Source organism: Salarias fasciatus (genome assembly GCF_902148845.1).
Source record: "Salarias fasciatus chromosome 23 unlocalized genomic scaffold, fSalaFa1.1 super_scaffold_20, whole genome shotgun sequence".
NCBI lineage: Eukaryota > Metazoa > Chordata > Actinopteri > Blenniiformes > Blenniidae > Salarias > Salarias fasciatus.
In genome coordinates this window covers 5,022,633-5,041,553 of record NW_021941230.1, presented here as the reverse complement: position 1 = coordinate 5,041,553, position 18,921 = coordinate 5,022,633, and the positions used below count along the sequence as shown (strand labels likewise).

Here is an 18,921-nt window from a genome sequence, read left to right as displayed (position 1 = left end):
AACATGCAAACTGGGTGAAAAAGTGCTGATTCACTGTCATGGCTGCAGGGTTCAGCTGGTCTCCATGGCAACAGACACACCTGTTGTGTGAAGCTTTTTTTTTCTTATCTTGAACTTTTTTTCAGTTTTCTTTCAAGATTTTCAACCTTTTTTTTTTTTTTTACTTTTTCAGCTTTTTCAAACTTTTTCAACTTTTATCTATTTTTTTCAGCCTTTTTTCAAGTTTTTGGAGTTTTTTTCAACCTTTTTCAGAATGTTCAAACTTTCTCATGCTTAATCAGCTTTTTCAGACTTTTTGAACTTTATCCAGCTTTTTTTATTTTTTCAGCCTTTTTCAAATTTCATTTACATTTTTCAGTTTTTTTTTTAACTTTTCCTCAACTTTTTCAACCTTTTCAACTTTTATCTACTTTTTTTTTTTTTTTTAGCTTTCTTTGACTTTTCTCTAATTTTTCCACTTTTTGCGCTTTATTCAAAATTGTTGTGCTTTTTCACACCATTTTAAATTGTTTCAACTTTACGCTCTTCCTTCACCTTTTTCTAAACATTTTAGCTTCTTTGAGAATCATATCAATCTTTTGAAGCTTTGTACAACTTTTTTTTTTCAACAGTTTGGCGCTTTCAGCTCAGCAGTCACACTTTGCATTTTCGTCAGAAAATGCTTTTATTTTTTCAACATTATTTCAACTTTTTCAACCTTTTTTCAGTTTTTTTTTTCATTTTTTTAACCTTCAACTTTTTTCGACGTTTTTCAACTTTTTCAACCTCGTTCAAGTTTTTTCAGGTTTTTTCAAACTTTTTCAAACTTTTTCAAACTTTTTCAGCTTTTTGCTGTTTATCAACCTGTTTATTAGCTTTTTCTCAAAGTTTTCATCTTTTTTCAGCTAATTCAAACCATTTTCCATTTTTTCAACTTTACACTCTTCCTTCATGTTTTTGTCAACTTTTTAACTTCTTTATCATTCATATAAACTTTTGAAACTTTTTAGCTTTTTTAACTTATTTGAGCTTTTCTTCAAATTTTCCAGCTTTTGTAAACGTTTCTTCTTCTTCTTCTTCTTCTGCTTCACAGTTTATCATTTTCTTGCATTTTCTTCAGGAAATGCTCATTTTTTTTTCTGGTTATTCATTACATTTTTTCCCGTCTACCCCCAAGGTTGGCGTGAGTTCCCAGCATGCAGCCGGTCCATTCGGGGACCTGGGACCCTCGGCCCCCGTCTAAACATGCCTCGCCGCCGCCGGCCCCGCCCCCCCAGCCACGCCCCGCCCACCTGAGCACCCCAGCCAAGCGGATCACCTTCTACAAGAGCGGCGACAGCCGCTTCGGGGGCGTCAGGATGGCCGTCCACCGCCGCAGCTTCAAGTGCTTCGACGCCCTGCTGGACGACCTTTCCCAGAAGGTCAGGCAGCCGGCGGCCAATCAGAAGCACTCTGGGGTCTTTTGAAGCCGACAGGAGGTTTTTATGATCCTGGGTCAGAAACTCAGACCAGAGACAGCAGCTGGATGAATATCCTTGAAAAAATATATAGAAATATGTTTTTCAGGGCAATGATTATATGTCTTAATCGCAGTTAATTGCATGATTTTTGTCCGATTAATCACAAATAATCGCATTTTTTTTCTATGATTATTCACAATTAATCAAATCATTTTTCTTCGACTAATCGCAATTAATTGCACAAATTTTACTCGGTGATTCGCAATTGATGACATAATTTTTCTTCAGTTAATCGCATTTAATGACAATCTTTCTTCAGTTAATCGGATAATTTTTCTTTGATTAATCACAATTAATCACATGATTTTTCTTCAATTAATCGCAATTAATCACATGAATTTTCTTTGATTAATCTCAATTAGTCACATAATTTTTCTTCAGTTAATCCAATTTTTTCCAATTAATCGCAATTATTCACATAATTTTTCTTTGATTAATCACAATTAAAGCTAGGGTTGGCGATTTGAATGAGATACATTTTTTTAAATACTGGTTAAAATGATCTTTATGACCCGATGGGAAGCAATTCATGGTGTGTTCTTAAAGTAGTTTGGAAAATATCCGCTATCTACAGCAGGAGTAAAACGGGAAAAACAGCAACCAATCGTCTTAACGGGACACCTTTTTTTAAACCAATCAAATCCCTTCGCCGTTCGACCTGCCCCCTGCGCGTACATGTCAATGGCGTGCACTGACCTAGCCCTAACCCTGATTCAGTGCGCGCGTAGAAGGACGGAGCGTCGTTGCAGGATGACGGAGAAGAATGTTTGGGGGTTTACTCACCGGTGAGTGCGCCATAACTTGGCGTAGTGCAAATAAAGAAAAACGAAGAAACGAAGCACTGAGGACAGGTTACGCCAGGAACACACTGGACGCGGAAGTGCCGCGCGCACCGCACGCCCGGAACGTCTCTGCGTCTCTGCTCCCAACGGAGCTCCTCCAATGGGGTGGGAGCTGGGCGGAGCCTTGGGAGATGCTACATTCGTGCTACATGCTAGTTTTCCAAGATTGCCAACCCTAGCTTTAATCACAAATTTTTTTTCTGAGATTAATTGCAATTAATCACATGATTTTTCTTCGATTCATCTCAATTAGTCGCATAATTTTTCTTCAGTTGATCGCAATTAATTGCATAATTTCTCTTCAGTTAATCGCAAATAATCGCATAAACACTGAGACGCTTTTACTTTGAAATTAGCAAAAAATCTGCCTATCGAACAAGTGAAAATTGTAGATTCTTTTTACTTATTTCAAAGTAAAAGTATCTTCATTTACGGGAAAAAAAATAAAAAAAACTGCCAGTAGAACAAATAGAGAACTTCTCTTAAATCAAGTCTTTTATTTTGATGAAATATAATTTTTAAGTGAATTTATCTTAAATCTATTAAAATGAGGCATTTTCACTAAAAATAAGTTTAAAAAAACTTGCTCAGATTTTCATTTTTTACAGTGTATTAGACTGACCATGCATCCTCCTGCAGGTGCCGCTGCCGTTCGGCGTCCGGACGGTGACCACGCCCCGCGGCACGCACGCCATCCGCCACCTGGAGCAGCTCCGGGACGGCGGTTGCTACCTCTGCTCCGACCGGCCCCGCCCCCGCCCCCGGCCCGAGGGCCCGCCCGCAGGCCACGCCCACCTCCCCTACCGGCAGCGGCGCGTCCTGCTGGTGAAGAACAGCGAGCCGGGCGTGAGGCGGAGCGTGGTTCTCAACCGGCGGTCCACCAGGAGCCTGGGGGCCTTCCTGGACGAGGCGTCTGAGGCCCTGAGGTTCCACGTCCGCAGGCTCTACACCGTCGAGGGGCGCAAGGTCAGAATTTTTTTTTTTGTAAACTTACTCTGCAAAAAGTCAAAATCTTAACCATTTTTTAAGTTACTTTGAGTGAATTTTTTTTTACTCATTTCAAAGTAAAAGTAATTTAAGAAAAAAAACTTCCAGTAGAACAAGTGAAAATTTTTTTTTTTTTAACTTATTTCGAAGCTAAAGTATCTTCACTTAAGAAAAAAATATTTTTAAAGAGAACAAGGGAAAATTGTAGAATTTTTTAAACTTTTTTCAAAGTAAAAGTACCTTAATTTAAGGAAAAAAACTGCCAGTAGAACAAGATAAAAGTGTAGTTTTTTTATTTATTTCAAAGTAAAAGTATCTCAATTTAAGAAAAAAAATCTACCAATAAAACAAGTGAAAATTATAGATTTTTTTCTGCTTATTTCAAAGTAAAAGTATCTAAATTTTAGGAAAAAAGCTAATAACAGAACAAGTGAAAATTGAAGAATATTTTTTCAAAATAAAAGTATCCTAATTTAAGAAAGAAATCTGCCAATAGAAGAAATGAAAATGTTAGATTTTTTTCAATTATTTCAAAGTAAAAGTATCTCAATTTAAGGAAAAAAAAATCTACCAATAGAACTAATGAAAATTGTACTTTTTTTTTTTTACTTTTTTCAAAGTAAAAGTATCTGAATTACGTCTAAACAAATCTACCAAGAGAACAAGTGAAAATTGTATATATATATTTTTTTTAACTTATTTAAAAATAAAAGTACCTTAATTTTAAGAAGAAGAAAAAAACGCCAGTAGAACAAGTGAAAATTCTGGATTTTTTTTAAATTATTCAAAATAAAAGTATCTTAATTTAAGAAATGTATCCTAAATCAAGTAAAATAAGACATTTTCCCTCAAAACAAGTTTCAAAAACTTGCTCAGATTGTGATTTTTGACAGTGTGTCATCCCCTGACGCTGTGTGTATTGTGCTCCAGATCGACAGCGTCCAGAGCCTGATGACCTGCCCCGGCGTCCTGGTGTGCGTCGGCCGGGAGGCCTTCAGCCCGACGCTGGCCGGCCTCCTCAGGAAGAGCTCCGAGGAGAAGACCCCGGGTCTGGGACCGCGGACGCCCGGGAACGGCGCCCGGTCCCCGGCCACCCAGGGAGCCCGGTCCCCGCCTCACGGAGCCCAGTCCAGAGCCAGCCAGTACAGCGAGGGCCTGGAGAGCAAGAAGAGTGGTACGTTGCCAACAATACGCTTTAAAAAAAAAAATCACAATCTGAGCAAGTTTAAAAAACTGGTTCCGAGTGAAAATGTCTCATTTTACTGGATTTAAGATAAATTCACTTAAAAATTTATATTTCATCAAAATAAAAGACTTGATTTAAGAGAAGTTCCCTGAAATCAAGACAGTTTTGACTTCTATTGGTGGATTTTTTTTACTTTAATTAAGATACTTTTACTTCGAAATAAAAAAAAAAAATACAACGTTCACTTGTTATATTGACATATTTATTTATTTGAACTAAGATACTTTTACTTTGAAATAAGTTAAAAAAAAAGTTTTCACTGCTTCTATTGGTGGATTTTTTTCTTAGCTTCTATTGGTGGATTTTTTTCTTAAAATTAGAATACTTTTACTTTGAAATAAGTAAAAAAAACTAATTTTCACTTGTTCTATTGGTAGATTTAGTTTTTTTCTTAAATTAAGATGCTTTTAATTTGAAATTACTATTACTTTTTAATTTGAAATGACTAAAACGTTTTCAAGTTTTATTTGTTCTATTGATATATTGTTTTTTTTCCTTAAATTAAGATGCTTTTACTTTGAAATAAGCAAAAAAATCTTGTTCTATTGGCAATATTTTTTTTTTAAATTAGGATGCTTTTAATTTGAAAAAAGTCAATTTCATTTTATTCTATTTTTATTTATTTTCTTTCATTTCTTGTTCATATCTTGTATTTGAGCTAAAAAAATGTTTACAGTGTAAGTTGTTTATCTGGTGTTTAATCAACAATTATTGAACATTTTCTTACATTTCTACAATAAAACCTTTATTTTGACCCTTTTTTCCCCATATATCCTTCCAAATGTCTCATTTTTGCAGCCACATGTCCACTTTTTGTCCTCTAAAAGTGTCAATTCATTGAAAAAAAAACTCAACAAAATTCATATGTTTTCAACAATTATTGAACATTTCTTCCATTTTTACCGCAAAACCTTTGTTTTGACACTTATTTTTACCATTTTTCCTTCCAAATGTGTCATTTTTCAGCCATAAATCCACTGTTTATCCTCCAAAAGTGTCAATTCATTAAAAAAAAAAAAAAAAAAAAAAAAAACTTACCTAAATTCACATATTTCTAACTTACTAATTCAGGAATGGTTTGGTGTGACTTTACTCAGCGTTACGGCAAAAGAATTTTAAGAAAATTCCCATAAGACGGGAATTTTTTTCCTGGTTTTTCCCAGAATTTCTATTGAATGAAGTAAAATGAGACATTTTCACTCAAAACAACTTTAAAATATTTGCACAGATTTTGATGTTTTTCTGAGTAAAGATATTTTTCCTCCTGAATTGTTATTCATTCGATGCTTTCCTGCGTTTCCTTTCCAGTCAACTTCGGTCTGGAGACCAGGAAGAGCATCATCCACCCTCGGTCTGACTCGTCCAACCGGTCCACCCGATTCTCCCTGTCCTCTGAGAAGTCGTACGGCGCCGGCTCGTCGTACCCGCACCCCCGTCCAGCCATCGTCAACGACGACATCGAGAAGCGCGTCCTGGTCAACAAGGACGGGAGCCTCTCGGTGGAGATGAGGGTGCGATTCCGCCTCCACAACGACGAGACACTCCAGTGGTCCACGCAAATCAGGAAGTCCCCGTCCCTGACCAATGAGTCCTGTGCTCTGAGCGAAGGACAGTCTCATTACTTGCAGAAGGGACAATCCGAAAGCTGTTCTGACCCCGAATCGGCCATGTTTGACCCAGAAGGGATGGACTATTCCGGCCAATCGTGCGTCCTGGAGGGGAACCACTGCCCGTGTTGCTACCATCGGCAAGACCAGAAGTACGACTTGTGGGAAAACCCAGCGAATCATCCTCCTCCTCACCCGCCTCCGCGTCCGTCCGCGGCGAGACAGACCCATTCTTCGAGTTCGTCTTCGTCGTGCAACTCTAGAAGGGTGGTGCGATGCCGGGCCCGGCTCTCGGACTCGGGCTCGGAGCAGGGCCGGCTGGTTCGGGAAGAGACCACGACCTGCGTGACGGAGCAGGTGGAGCACCGGGTCCAGGTGGAGCGGGACGGGGACACCTGCGTGGAAATCTGCCAGGTCAACCGGAGCTGCAGCCGCAGCGAGGTGATCGCCGTGGACGGCGGGAAGCCGGGCGAGGTCCCAATGGAGGAGGAGGTGGAGGAGGAGGAAGATGAAGGGCGACCAATTTCCGCCGTCAGCAGCTCATCTCATGTCCTCCGGTCTCTCAAGGAGGATGAGGACGATGGGGACGACGATCTTCTGCAACATGGAACCGACGACCCAAAATCAGAGGACAACCGGGCTGTTAGTGGTTCCTCCGCCCGTTCAGGACTTTCTGCAAACTCTAAGAAGTCGTCCGGCGTTTGCTCCAACTGCGGCGGCTGCAAGCGTGGGTTCAACTCCGATGTTGGTAGCACGGCGTCTCAGATGTCCAATCGTTCCAATCAGGCGTCTCCTAAACCCGCATCGCCCGTCCGAAACCAGGAAATCACCAGAAATGGCAGCGAGGATTCGGGTTCGGATGGTTCGGCCGTGTCAACGCAGTCCAACAAGACCAACCTCACGGATTGTGGGCGCTGCTCAGCTGCTTCAAATGTCCAAGAAGGCAGAGCATCCAAAACGTCCAATCCTGAGACCAAGGATGAAGAAAGGGCGCCGAGTGTTGCTTCAGCCACGAGCCAAAGGTCCAACAAATCACACAAATCTGATTGTAATGACAATATTGGTGCGATGGTAGACAAGGAAGAGGATAGGAGCCACAAAAGCACATCTGAAGATAATGGTGTCAAATCGAGTAAAGAACCAGAGGGAGACAGAACAGCAAGCTCCTTGTCGGTCAGATCTGGCACTTCAATCAAGTCGCATCAGTCCAACTGTCAGTCAGGAACAAAAACTGCCTCCCCGAGTGACGAGCCAGAGGACGGCATGAATAAAAGAGCTCCCAGTTGCCTCTCTGTCAAATCTGGAAAGGCTGAAAGGCCTGAGAGCACTGTGTCAACCAAATCAAACGTCTCGGCAAAAACCAGCAGATCTGGCAGGTCAACTTGTAGTCAATGTGAAAAACCTGTGTCTCCGTGTGAAAAGGCAGCGGAAGAGCCCGATGTAGAAGTGAATGGAGACTTGGGAGAAACACAGGAAGGGGAAAGAGCAGGAAGTGAAGTGTCTGCAAAGTCCAATCTGTCTGTTAAGTCTAAAAAATCCCAGAATAAATCTGACAAGGCATCGGAGAGGTCACTTTCTCCCAAGTCAGAACCCGGGGGAGATGGAGAAGAGAGGGCAGCGAGTGAGGTGTCTGGGAAATCTGGAAAATCAAATAATTCCACAAAATCTAAGTGTGACTGTCACAAAGATGATAAAGGAAATGGTGAAGAAGCAGAAGACCGTTCAGCCAGTGTTTTATCGGGGAAAACAGTTTCCTCAGCAAAGTCCCACCACACCAAAGCAGAAGTTGAGGATGTTGTCGACAGGCCTACCAGTGCCGTTTCGGCGAAATCGCACGCCTCTGCCAAGTCTGCCAAGTCCCAGAAGTCAAACCACACGGTGGCATCTCTAAACCCAAAACCGAATACAGGTCAGAACCAAGACCGAGTGCCGAGTGCAATGTCTGTAAAATCTAGATCGTCCCTGAGGTCAGGCACTTCTCAGAAATCAAGTTCTAGCAAGAAACCTTCAAGTCCAAATGTGGTGACGATTAAAACTCCGGAAGATATGGATGACGAAGAGAATGGTGATGAAAATGAGAAAGTAGCTTCTGAAATGTTGTCGCCCAAAGGTTCACTCACCCCTGGAACCCTGTCACCGAGAGTTCCCGCTGCATCTCCCACAAGGTCTCGGTCCTCTGCGCAACAGCTGTCGCCTGGTCCCGGTGTTGGACAGTCGAATGCTAAGTCCCCGATCTCCGTCAAATCAGAAATATCTAAATGTCGCTGTGGAACAAATTCAGCAAAGACGGACAAGGATGGCGAGGAGGAGGAAGATCTGAAAGGTGATGGGGCATCTGATGGTGTGGCCAGCATCCGGTCGTCCTCCTCCAAAAGACATTCGGCAAGTCGGAATTCATCAGGTTCCGTCTCGCTCGGGCTGCCAGAAGATCAAGACACGGCCGAGTCGGACAGCGGAAAATCCAGCGTCTCTTTTCGCAGAAACGCCGAGAGCGAAGCGAGGAAACGGGGGCAGTTGTCGACTCCGGAGGATTCAACCTCGAACAAGGAGCAGGAACGATCAGAATCCAGTCGTTCTCAAAATTCCAAAAGCCCTTCATCTCACAACATACCTGTGGTCGAAATCCCGATAATTGAAACACCGGGAGGGGGCGAGGATGGAGGTGAAGAGGGTCTGGAGCTAAAGCGATCGGGTGCAATCAGCGTGATTTCCGTCAAAAGCAGCGTGTCTCACAGGTCTTCTTGCAAATGCAGCGTCAAAGCATCAACTCCTAGACCCAACGGCGAGAGTTCCAACAAAGATGGGAACGATGCCCAATCAGAAACTGGGATCGTGGAAGACACAAACGATGATGCCAAAAACCGGGACAACGAGGCCAAAGAGGAGGAAGACTTTTCCAGCAATAAGGCGGCCAGCGTGAACTCCCAGAACCGCTGCAGTCTCAAGCCCGAATCGGTAGCTTCGGTTCAGTCGGAGTCAAAGTCTAAAGCCTCGAAGAGAAGTCAAGAGAAAGATACGATCAAGCCGGACTATTTGAAGCCGGTCCAGGTTTCCAAAGCCAGATCAAATGCAGAGGGCGACAGTGGCAGCGTGAAATCGTCCAACTCTCAGAAGAAGAGTACCCGAACCGGAAGCCCCTGTCCTGTGGATGCCTGCAGTGAGAGTACCCTGTCGGCTGCCGACTTGCTGAAGGAGACTATGGTCACCGCCCGACCGGCCAGCCAGAGATCGAAAGCCAGCAAAGCCAGCGGCAGGTGCAGGAGCGAAAAGAGCGGGAAGGTAAGGACGGCGACGGACCGGGAAGACGTGCTGACGCCGGCTTGCCTGCCCAACGCCTCGCCGAACGAGGTGGTCAGCGACTGGCTGAGGAGCATCCCGGCGGACGGCGGGGCATTCACGCCGGACGACGCCTTGAACGAGGAGGACGGAGAACCGATGGCTAAGGGGATGACAGAAGAAGTGGAAAAGGAAGAGAAGAACCCTGAGAATAATGAAGCAGAAGAGGATGAGAAGAAATCCAAACCTGAGGAGTTGGAAGAGAAGGAGGATGAAGTGCAATGTGAGGAGAGCCGGTCGAAACCGGCTCCAGTGGAGGCTTCAGGGACGACCAATGAGTCTTTGCCCAAGAACTGGCGGTCCTCTGCAGCCGTGATGAAGGTTCTGCTCAGCTCTTCCCTCGGTCGATGTCGGAGCATGCCTGAGGTCAGCATTCCATTTTTTATGATATATGAATATAGATGTGCATTGTTACCTGCAGGCAAACCATTTTTGGCCAATACCTTTGTTAGCATGCCAGCAAAAGGCATGGGCAAAAATGATTTGTTTTACATGTGTAGATTTAAAAAAATATATACTTTTTTTTCCTTTTTAGGTGTCTCCAGTTTACGGTCGCAGACTGAGCACGTCAGCACGGGGTCTCCTGGACTGTCTGGCCCAGCTCCAGCTGATCGAGCCTGCAGTGAACTCCGACCTCCAGAAGGACCATGTACCACGGTACGGGGACATCATGGCTATCCTCCAATCCCTCTGGCTGACCGAACCCAGGGACCTTGAAGGCGGCACGGCCGATCAGGTGACGCCGCCGAGGTCGTCTTCCGGAGTTGGGATGAGCAGCGGCTCCGGCGAGAACGGAAATCAGGGAGGGGACGAAACCCCTCAGGATAAAACCGATTCTCTTCACGAGGACGAGGCGGAGGCGACAGCGGTCGAGGGCAAGGAGCAAGGGAAGACAAACGCCGAAGAGAAACATCCGGAAAAAGCCACGGGCGAACCTTCATCTTCAGACAAGAGCTCGGCCAATGGCGACTCCAAGACGCCGACCGATAACGAGCAGGAGAACGTCGAGGACTCGAGCTCGGGTACACCGCCGACCGTGGTCCGGGCGCCGCTGTCCAAAAGACTGTCCCAAGACCCGGACCCAGTGTGGGTGCTGCACCTCCTCAAGAAGCTGGAGAAGCAGTTTATGGGCCACTACGTGGACGCCATGACGGAGTTCAAGGTCCGCTGGGACCTGGACGACAGCGCCGTCCTGGACGCCATGATCGGCGAGCTGAGGGACGAGGTGAGCCAGCGCATCCAGAAGAGCGTCCAGCTGGAGATGAAGAAGATCCAGAGCCGGGCGGGCCGGGCGGGGAGGCCGCCCCGGCCGGCGCCACCGCTGGGGGCGAATCTTTCCAGGGAGTCCACCATGACGGAGAAGAGGCGGCGGATGCTGAAGGTGAGCGACGCCTTCAGTCACTCGCTGCAACAATTAAAAACCTGTGCGAGTTTTTTTGAACTAGTTTTGAGTAAAAATGTCTAAATGTACATAATTTAGATAAATTCACTTAAAATTTGTATTTCAGCTAAATAAAAGACTTGATTTAAGAGAAGTTCTCTGAAATTGTGACAGTTTTAACTTCTTCTATTGGTTTTTTTTTTTTTTTTTTTTTTACATTAAGAGACTTCTTTTGAAATAAGTAAAGAAAAATCTACAATTACCACTTGTTTTACTGCCAGATTGTTTTTACTGATATTAAGATACTTTTACTTTGAAATACAGTAAGTGAAAAAAAAATCTGAAGAGAATATGAATATGAAGAGAACTTCTCTTAAATCAAGTCTAGCTTGCTGAAATATATATATTTTTAAGGGGAATTTATCGTAAGTTGAAGGAGAAATTTTCAGTCAAAACAAGTTTTAAAAAAGTGGTCAGAGTTTTTTAATTTTTTTTTTGCAGTGTAGTACAGTACGAGGACGGCGGGTCAGCTTGGTCCCGACCAATGCTGCTTGCAGCTTTAATTATTCTTATGATTATTGTTGTTGTTGTTGTTGTTGTTGAAAGTCCTTTATTGGTCCCACAGGGGCAAATTACAATGTTAAGCAGCACAGACAAAAGAAATATAAATGGAAAAGAAATGCAAAATATGAGAATTTACAAGGCCCAACCATACATACAGAAATTAACTATAAATTTAGGATAGATATAATTAAATAAAAGGTACACTTCAAAAAATCCAAATCTGAGCAAGTTTTTTTTTAACTTGTTTTGAGTGAAAATGTCTCGTTTTACTTGATTTAAGATAAATTCAATCAAATATTATATTTCATCAAGATAGAAAGACTTGATTTAAGAGAAGTTCTCTGGAATCAAGAAATTTTCACTTGCTCTATTGGCAGATTTTTTTTTCTTAAATTAGGATACTTTTAGTTTGAAATTAGTAAGAAAAAAAATCTGCCAATAGAGCAAGTGAAATTTTCTTGATTTCAGAGAACTTCTCTTAAATCTTTTACTTATTTCAAAGTAAAAGTATCTTAATTTAAGAAAAAAAGCAAAAGAACAACTAAAAATTGTAGGAATTTTTTTCCTTGGTTCAAAGTAAAAGCATCTGAATTTCAGAAAAAAAAATCCAGTGAAATCTGTCTTGATTTCAGAGAACTTCTCTTGAATCAAGTCTTTCTATCTTGATGAAATATCATTTTTAAGTGAATTTATTTTAAATTAAGTAAAATTAGACATTTTCACTCAAAACAAGTTCAAAAAAAAAACTTGCTAAGATTTGGATTTTTTGCAGTGTATAAACAAAACGACAATTTAAATATAGTTTAAATATTAATTTAAGACAGATATAATTAAATCAATAACAGATATACACTAGCATATATACATTATATTATTATTATTATTATCATTATTATTATTATTATTATTATTATTATTATTATTATTATTATTATTATTATTATTATTATGTCTGAAATTACTGATTTTGCTCGCAGGTGATGAAGAACCAATCGGTGAAAACCGCCGACTCGGCCAGCGATGGCGAGACGACGGGCGACTTCAGCGACCAGCGGAGCGACGACGAGTACTGCCCGTGCGATGCCTGCGTCCGCAAGAAGATGGCCGCCCGGCCCTTCAGGAAGAACCCGGCGGCGGCCGACGCCCCCGTCATGATCGAGTTCGACCTGCTGAAGATCCTCCAGCTGAAGAAGAACCCCGTCCCCGCTCCGCCCGCCGAACCCAAACCCGAGGAGGAAGCGGACGGGGACGGCGAGGAAGAGGAGGAGGAGGAGGAAGAGGAGGAGAAGGAGAGGAGTCTGGAGGTGGTTCAGGAGGAAGAGGAGGAGGACGAGACCAAGGAGGAAGTCAAAGCCGACGTCGTCTTGGAGGAGACGATCGCAGAAGAAGAAGAAAAGGCGGAAGGAAAGGAAGAAAACACCAATGAAGAAAAAGAGGAAGAGGATGATGGAGAAACAGGAAGTGAGGAAGAGGAGAGCGACAGCAACACAGTGAAGGAGGCTTCAGGAGAAACCGCAGGAAATGAAAAGAAAGAGGAGGAGGAGGTTGAAGAAACATCAGAATCAAGAGAAGAAGAAGAAGAAGAAGAGGAAGTTCAGGAAAATAGGAAGTCATCATCAGCCGAGGATGAGGATGATGAAGATGCCAAAGGAGGAGAGGCGGAGTCAGCGGAGGAGGAAGACGCCACGCCAAAGGTAGCGACCAGTGCTAGATCCTTCGTCGGGTTTTGGTGGTTGGAGGTGATTTGACCAATGTGGGTTTAGCTGATACACTGTAAAAATCCAGATCTGAGCAAGTTTTTTTTAAACTTGTTTTGAGTGAAAATGTCTCATTTTACTGGATTTAAGATAAATTCAATGAAAATTTCTATTTCATCAAAATATAAAGACTTGATTTAAGAGCAGTTCTCTGAAATCAAGACAGTTTTACCTTCTTTTGTTGGCCGATTTCTGTAAGTTAAATTAAGATACTTTTACTTTGAAACAAGTAAAAAAAATTCTAGAATCCTTACTTGTCTTACTGGAAGATTTTGATGATGAAATTAAAATATTTTTTCTTGAAATACATTAAAAAATGTACAATTTTCACTTTTTTCATTCACAGTTTTCATTTGTTCTACAGGTATTTTTTTTCTTAATATCACATACTTTTACTATGAAATGATTTAAAAACATCTGCCAACAGAACAAGTAAAAAATGGTCTTGATTTTAAAGAACTTCTCTTAAATCAAATCTTTTTATCTTGCTGAAATGTAATTTTTCAGTGAATTTATCTTAAATCAAGTAGCTTGTTCTGTTGTAGCTTGTTTATACACTGTAAAAAAAATCCAAATCTGAGGAAGTTTTCTCAACTTGTTTTGAGAAAAAAATGTCTCATTTTACTTGATATAATGTAAATATACTTAAAAATTAAAATTTATGTTGATAAAAAGATTTCATTTAACACAATGTCCACTTGTATTGGCAGATTTCTTGACGTTTTCCAAAGTGAAAGTATCTTACTTCAACGAAAAAAAAATCTACTAATAGAAGAAGGTAAAACTGTCTTGAGTTCAGAGAACTTCTCTTAAATCAAGTCTTTCTATCTCAACAAAATTTAATTTTTAAGTGAATTTATCTTAAATCAAGAAAAATGAGACATTTTCACTTAAAACAACTTTAAAAAACTTGGTCAGATTTTATTTATTTATTTTTGTAGTGTAGTTCCTTCCTCTGTGGAATCTCTCGTGTCCAAACACCTCTGAGTCCCTGATCGTGTTGCGTCTGCCTGTTCCTGAAAGAGCAGTTTGACCGACTGCAGCCTCGCCGCTAATTCTAAGCCTTAGGGAGAAGATAATCTGACCATCCAATTAGAAGCCTGAACCAATCTGCTCTGATTGGCAGCAACAAGAAGCTTCCACTGCTGGAACACATGGGCGGAGCTAACGTGACGTCATCCCCAGACTGTATATAAAAGATGGGCGGAGCTAACATGACGTCATACACTAGACTGTATATAAAAGATGGGCGGAGCTAACATGACGTAATCACTAGACTGTATATAAAAGATGGGCGGAGCTAATGTGACGTCATCACTAGATTATATATAAAAGATGGGCGGAGCTAATGTGACATCATCACGAGATTGTATATAAAAGATGGGCGGAGCTAATGTGACATCATCACGAGATTGTATATAAAAGATGGGCGGAGCTAACATGACGTCATTAATAGACTGTATATAAAAGATGGGCGGCGCTAATGTGATGTCAACCATAGACTATATAAAAGATGGGCGGAGCTAACACGACGTCATCACTAGACTGTATATAAAAGATGGGTGGAGCTAACATGACATCATTAATCGACTGTATATAAAAGACGGGCGGAGCTAACGTGACGTCATCCACACTGTATATAAAAAGATGGGCGGAGCTAATGTGATGTCATCCACACTGTATATAAAGATGGGTGGAGCTAATATGACGTCAACCAATTTGGGCGGAGCTAACGTGATGTCATCTAAAGACTATATAAAAGATGGGCGAAGCTAATGTGACGTCATCCATAGACTGTATATAAAAAATGGAAATCAGCAATTTTGAATGGGTTCCAAAGGGAAACCAACATCATGGCCCCCTGCTGGAATTTCCCTGGTATTACAGCTTTTCTGCGTGACCTTCTCTTTTTCCCAGCAGAGGTTGGATCTTGCTCACAAACCGTCTCATCTAAAGTAGAAATTTGAAATTTGACACCTTGTGTTGATTTGTCAGGAACCAACGTGCGAAGGGGAGGAGCCCGAAGACGCCGAGGAAGACTCGGACGCCGGCGCCAAACGTCAGGAAGACGCCGCCGTGGAGGAGGAAGAGGACGGGACCCTCCTCCACCAGGTCACCAGGACCTCCGTGGAGTCCCAGCCTGGGTCCATGGAGGAGGAAGACGCCGATGCCCCGAACACCGTGGACGCCATGGAAGTACCCAAAATGGGCGGCGGTGGCGGCGGGACAGGGAACCGGCGGAGCCGGTCGCCGGCCAGGGTGAAACGACGCAAACCCAAAGAGACTGGCGAGGAGATGGAGAACTGCTGAGTCGTTACTAGACCCAACTCTAGTCCAGAACTACCCCAAAAACCCCCTTTGAGCAGGGACATACACTGCAAAAAATCCAAATCTGAGCAAGTCTTTGAAACTGATTTTGAGTGAAAATGTCTCATTTTAATAGATTTAAGATAAATTCACTGAAATATTCTATTTCCTCAAGATGGAAAGACTTGATTTAAGAGAAGTTCTCTGGAATCAAGACAGTTTTCACTTCTTCTATTGGTATAATTACTTATTTCAAAGTAAAAGGATCTTAATTCAACAAAAAAATCTACAACAGAACAAGTGAAAACTGTGGATTTCTTTTACTTATTTCAAAATAAAAGTATCTTAATTTAAGAAACGAAACCTGCAAATAAAACAAGTGAAAATTGTTGATTTTTTTTTTATTTCAAAGTAAAACTATCTTAATTTAAGAAAAAAATGACAGACCAAGTCAAAATTTAAGATTTTTTTCTCATTTCAAAATAAAAGTATCCTAATTTAAGAAATGAAACCTGCAAATAAAACAAGTGAAAATTGTTGAATTATTTTTGTTATTTTAAAGTAAAACTATCTTAATTTAAGAAAAAAACTGCTAGTAGAAAAAGTGAAAATTGTATATTTTGTTTTACTTATTTCAAAGTAAAAGTACCTTAATTTAAGAAAGAAAATCTGCCAATGGAACAAGTGAAAATTACATTTTTTTTTTTTATTTGAAAGTAAAAGTATCTTTAAGAAAAAAAAAACATCTACCAATAGAACAAGTGTTGTTATTTCTTATTTCAAAGTAAAAGTGTCTTCATTGAAGAGAAAAAATTACCAATCGAACAAGTTAAAATTTTATGGATTTCAGAGAACTTCTGTTAAATCAAGTCTTTTATTTTGCAGAAATTTTATTCTGAAGTGAATTTATCTTAACTCAAGTAAAATTAGACATTTTCACTCAGAACAAGTTTTCAAAACTTGCTCAGATGTAGAATTTTTTTCAGTGTAGCTGCCAGAGCAAGGACTCTTATGGACACTTGAAGCACTTTATGGCTCCGCCTCCTGGAGTCGCCACGGCGACCGTAGAACCCTGAAACTTCAAACCACCCATTTCTTCTGTGTTGATTGCCGAAAAACGTAAACATGTGATACATATGTATTTTATTTTGAATTAAACTAACTCAAGTTTCGCCAACTATTTACTGAGTACCTCGTGGACAAAAAACACTGCAAAAACTCAAAATCTGAGCAAGATTTTTTAAATTTGTTTTGAGTGAAAATGTCTCATTTTACTTGATTTAAAATAAATTCACTCAAAAATTATATTTCATCAAGATAAAAAGACTTGATTTAAGAGAAGTTCTCTGAAATCAAGACAGTTGTCACTTCTTCTATTGGTATAATATATTTACTTATTTCAAAGTAAAAGTATCTTAATTCAACAAAAAATCTACAACAGAACTAGTGAAAACTGTACATTCTTCTATTGGTGGATTTTTTTTCCCACTGAAATTCAGATACTTTTACTTTGAAACAAGAAAAAGAATGCCCTACAATTTGTAGTTGTTTTTGTTTTTTTTTCTTAAATTAAGATACTTTTACTTTTAAATAAATTAAAAAATAAGATTTTTATTTGTTCTATTGTTTTTTTTTTAATTAACACACTTTTACTTTCAAATAAGTGAAAAAAAAATGTTTCACTGGTTAAATTGCCTTTTTTTTCTTAGATCAAGACACTTACTTTGAAATCAGTAAAAAAAAAATTAATATTTTAATTTGTATGTATTGGTATTTTTTCTTAAATTTATATTCTTTTACTTTGAAATAAGTGAAAAAAAATCTTCAATTTTCATTTTGCTCCATTGGTTGGTTTTTCTCTTAAATTAATATAGTTTTACTTTGAAATAAGTCCAACTTTTTCTTTTTAAATTTCCACATTTTCTATTTGTAATTTTTTTTCTTAAATCAAGACACTTTTACTGTGAAATAAGTAAAAAAAAAATACAATTTTCATTTGTTGTATTGGTAATTTTTCTTTTAAATGAAGATAATTTTACTTTGAAATAAGTAAAACTTTATGTTACAATTTTCACATTTTCTATTCGGAATTTTTTTCCTTAAATTAAGATACTTTCACTTTGAAATAAGTGGAAAAAAACCTGCAATTTTCACTTGTTATGTTAACTGTTTTGTTCCTAAATTAAGAAAGTTTTACTTTGAAAAGGTTAAAAAAAAAAGATTACAATTTTAACTGCTCTATCGGTAGCTTTTTTACTTATTTCAAAATAATAAAATAATGTAAGAAGAAAAAAAGCCAATGGAAAAGGTGAAAACTGTCTTAATTCAGAGAACTTCTCTTAAATCAAGTCTTTCTATCTTGATGAAATATAATTTGCAAGTTAATTTATCTAAAATCCAGTAAAATGAGACATTTTCACTCAAAACAAGTTTTAAAAACTTGCTCAGATTTAGATTTTTTTTTACAGTGCAGTTCTGTTTCTTTAATAGGTGCCCCGCTTTAGGAAGGTCACCTCTTTGTATCTGTTACTTAACCACAAGCTTACAAGCGAAGCCTGTTAAAGTTTAAGGTGATGTAATCTGATCGACTTAAAGAAAAACGCTTCAGGGATTATTTTTCTTTTTCTTTTTTTTAAAGTTTTCCTGTTTGAGATGTGACAATGTGTGACTGGTAGGTAGTTCAGTTTGAAAAAAACAAATTGCCAAAATGTGAAAGTATTACTTTCAAGAAAAGGCAGGTGAGCGGGTGGGGGTTAAAATGTATAAATACACTGCAAAAAGTTAAAATCTGAGCAAGTTTTTAAAACTTGTTTTGAGTGAAACTCTCATTTTACTCGAATTTCTTAAATTAAGATACTTTTACTCTGAAAAGGTAAAAAAAAAAACATTCTACAAATTTTACTGTTCTATCGGTACTTTATTTGCTTATATTGAGATACTTTCACTTTGAAATAAGAAAAAAAATGAAGTCAAAAAAATTCTATTGGCAGATTTTTTTTTTTTACTTAAAAAATTACAAAAAATTAAGAAAAAGAAAAATAATAAAAAAATTCTATTGGCAGAATGTTTTTAAACTTATTTAAAAAAAAAATTACAACAAATTAAGACAAATAAAAATAATAAAGTAAAAAAATTCTATAGGCAGAATTTTTTTAAACTTATTTCAAAGAAATTACAAAAAAATAAAAAATAAAGTAAAAAAAATATTCTATTGGCAGAATTTTTTTGACTTATTTCAAAGAAAAAGTATCTTAATATAAGAACATTAAAAACAAATGAAAATTTTAGATTTTTTTAATCCTTTGAAGTAAAAGTATCTTAATTCAAGAAGAAAAATCTTCCAACAGAAGTGAAAATTGTAGTTTTTTACTTATTTCAAAATAAAAGTACCTTAA

General features: G+C 39.3%; 1 protein-coding gene across 1 annotated transcript; it reads left to right on the top strand.

The window, feature by feature from the left end:
* The first annotated feature begins 1,175 nt into the window (after positions 1-1,175).
* Positions 1,176-15,557, top strand: rp1l1a (rp1 like 1a). The gene is made up of 7 exons (XM_030085727.1): positions 1,176-1,400; positions 2,981-3,307; positions 4,259-4,502; positions 5,883-9,883; positions 10,053-10,898; positions 12,440-13,054; positions 15,215-15,557. Exons 1-7 carry the CDS (start codon positions 1,176-1,178, stop codon positions 15,527-15,529), a joined length of 6,573 nt encoding a protein of 2,190 aa, XP_029941587.1. The 3' UTR covers positions 15,530-15,557.
* Positions 15,558-18,921: the final 3,364 nt, after the last annotated feature.

Bases quoted from the DNA above. Each gene is read 5' to 3' on its own strand.
- rp1l1a (XM_030085727.1), top strand. From the start codon at position 1,176: ATGCAGCCGGTCCATTCGGGGACCTGGGACCCTCGGCCCCCGTCTAAA. The intron at 1,401-2,980 runs GTCAGGCAGCCG...ATCCTCCTGCAG, and splicing joins TGGACGACCTTTCCCAGAAG to GTGCCGCTGCCGTTCGGCGT. The intron at 3,308-4,258 runs GTCAGAATTTTT...ATTGTGCTCCAG, and splicing joins ACACCGTCGAGGGGCGCAAG to ATCGACAGCGTCCAGAGCCT.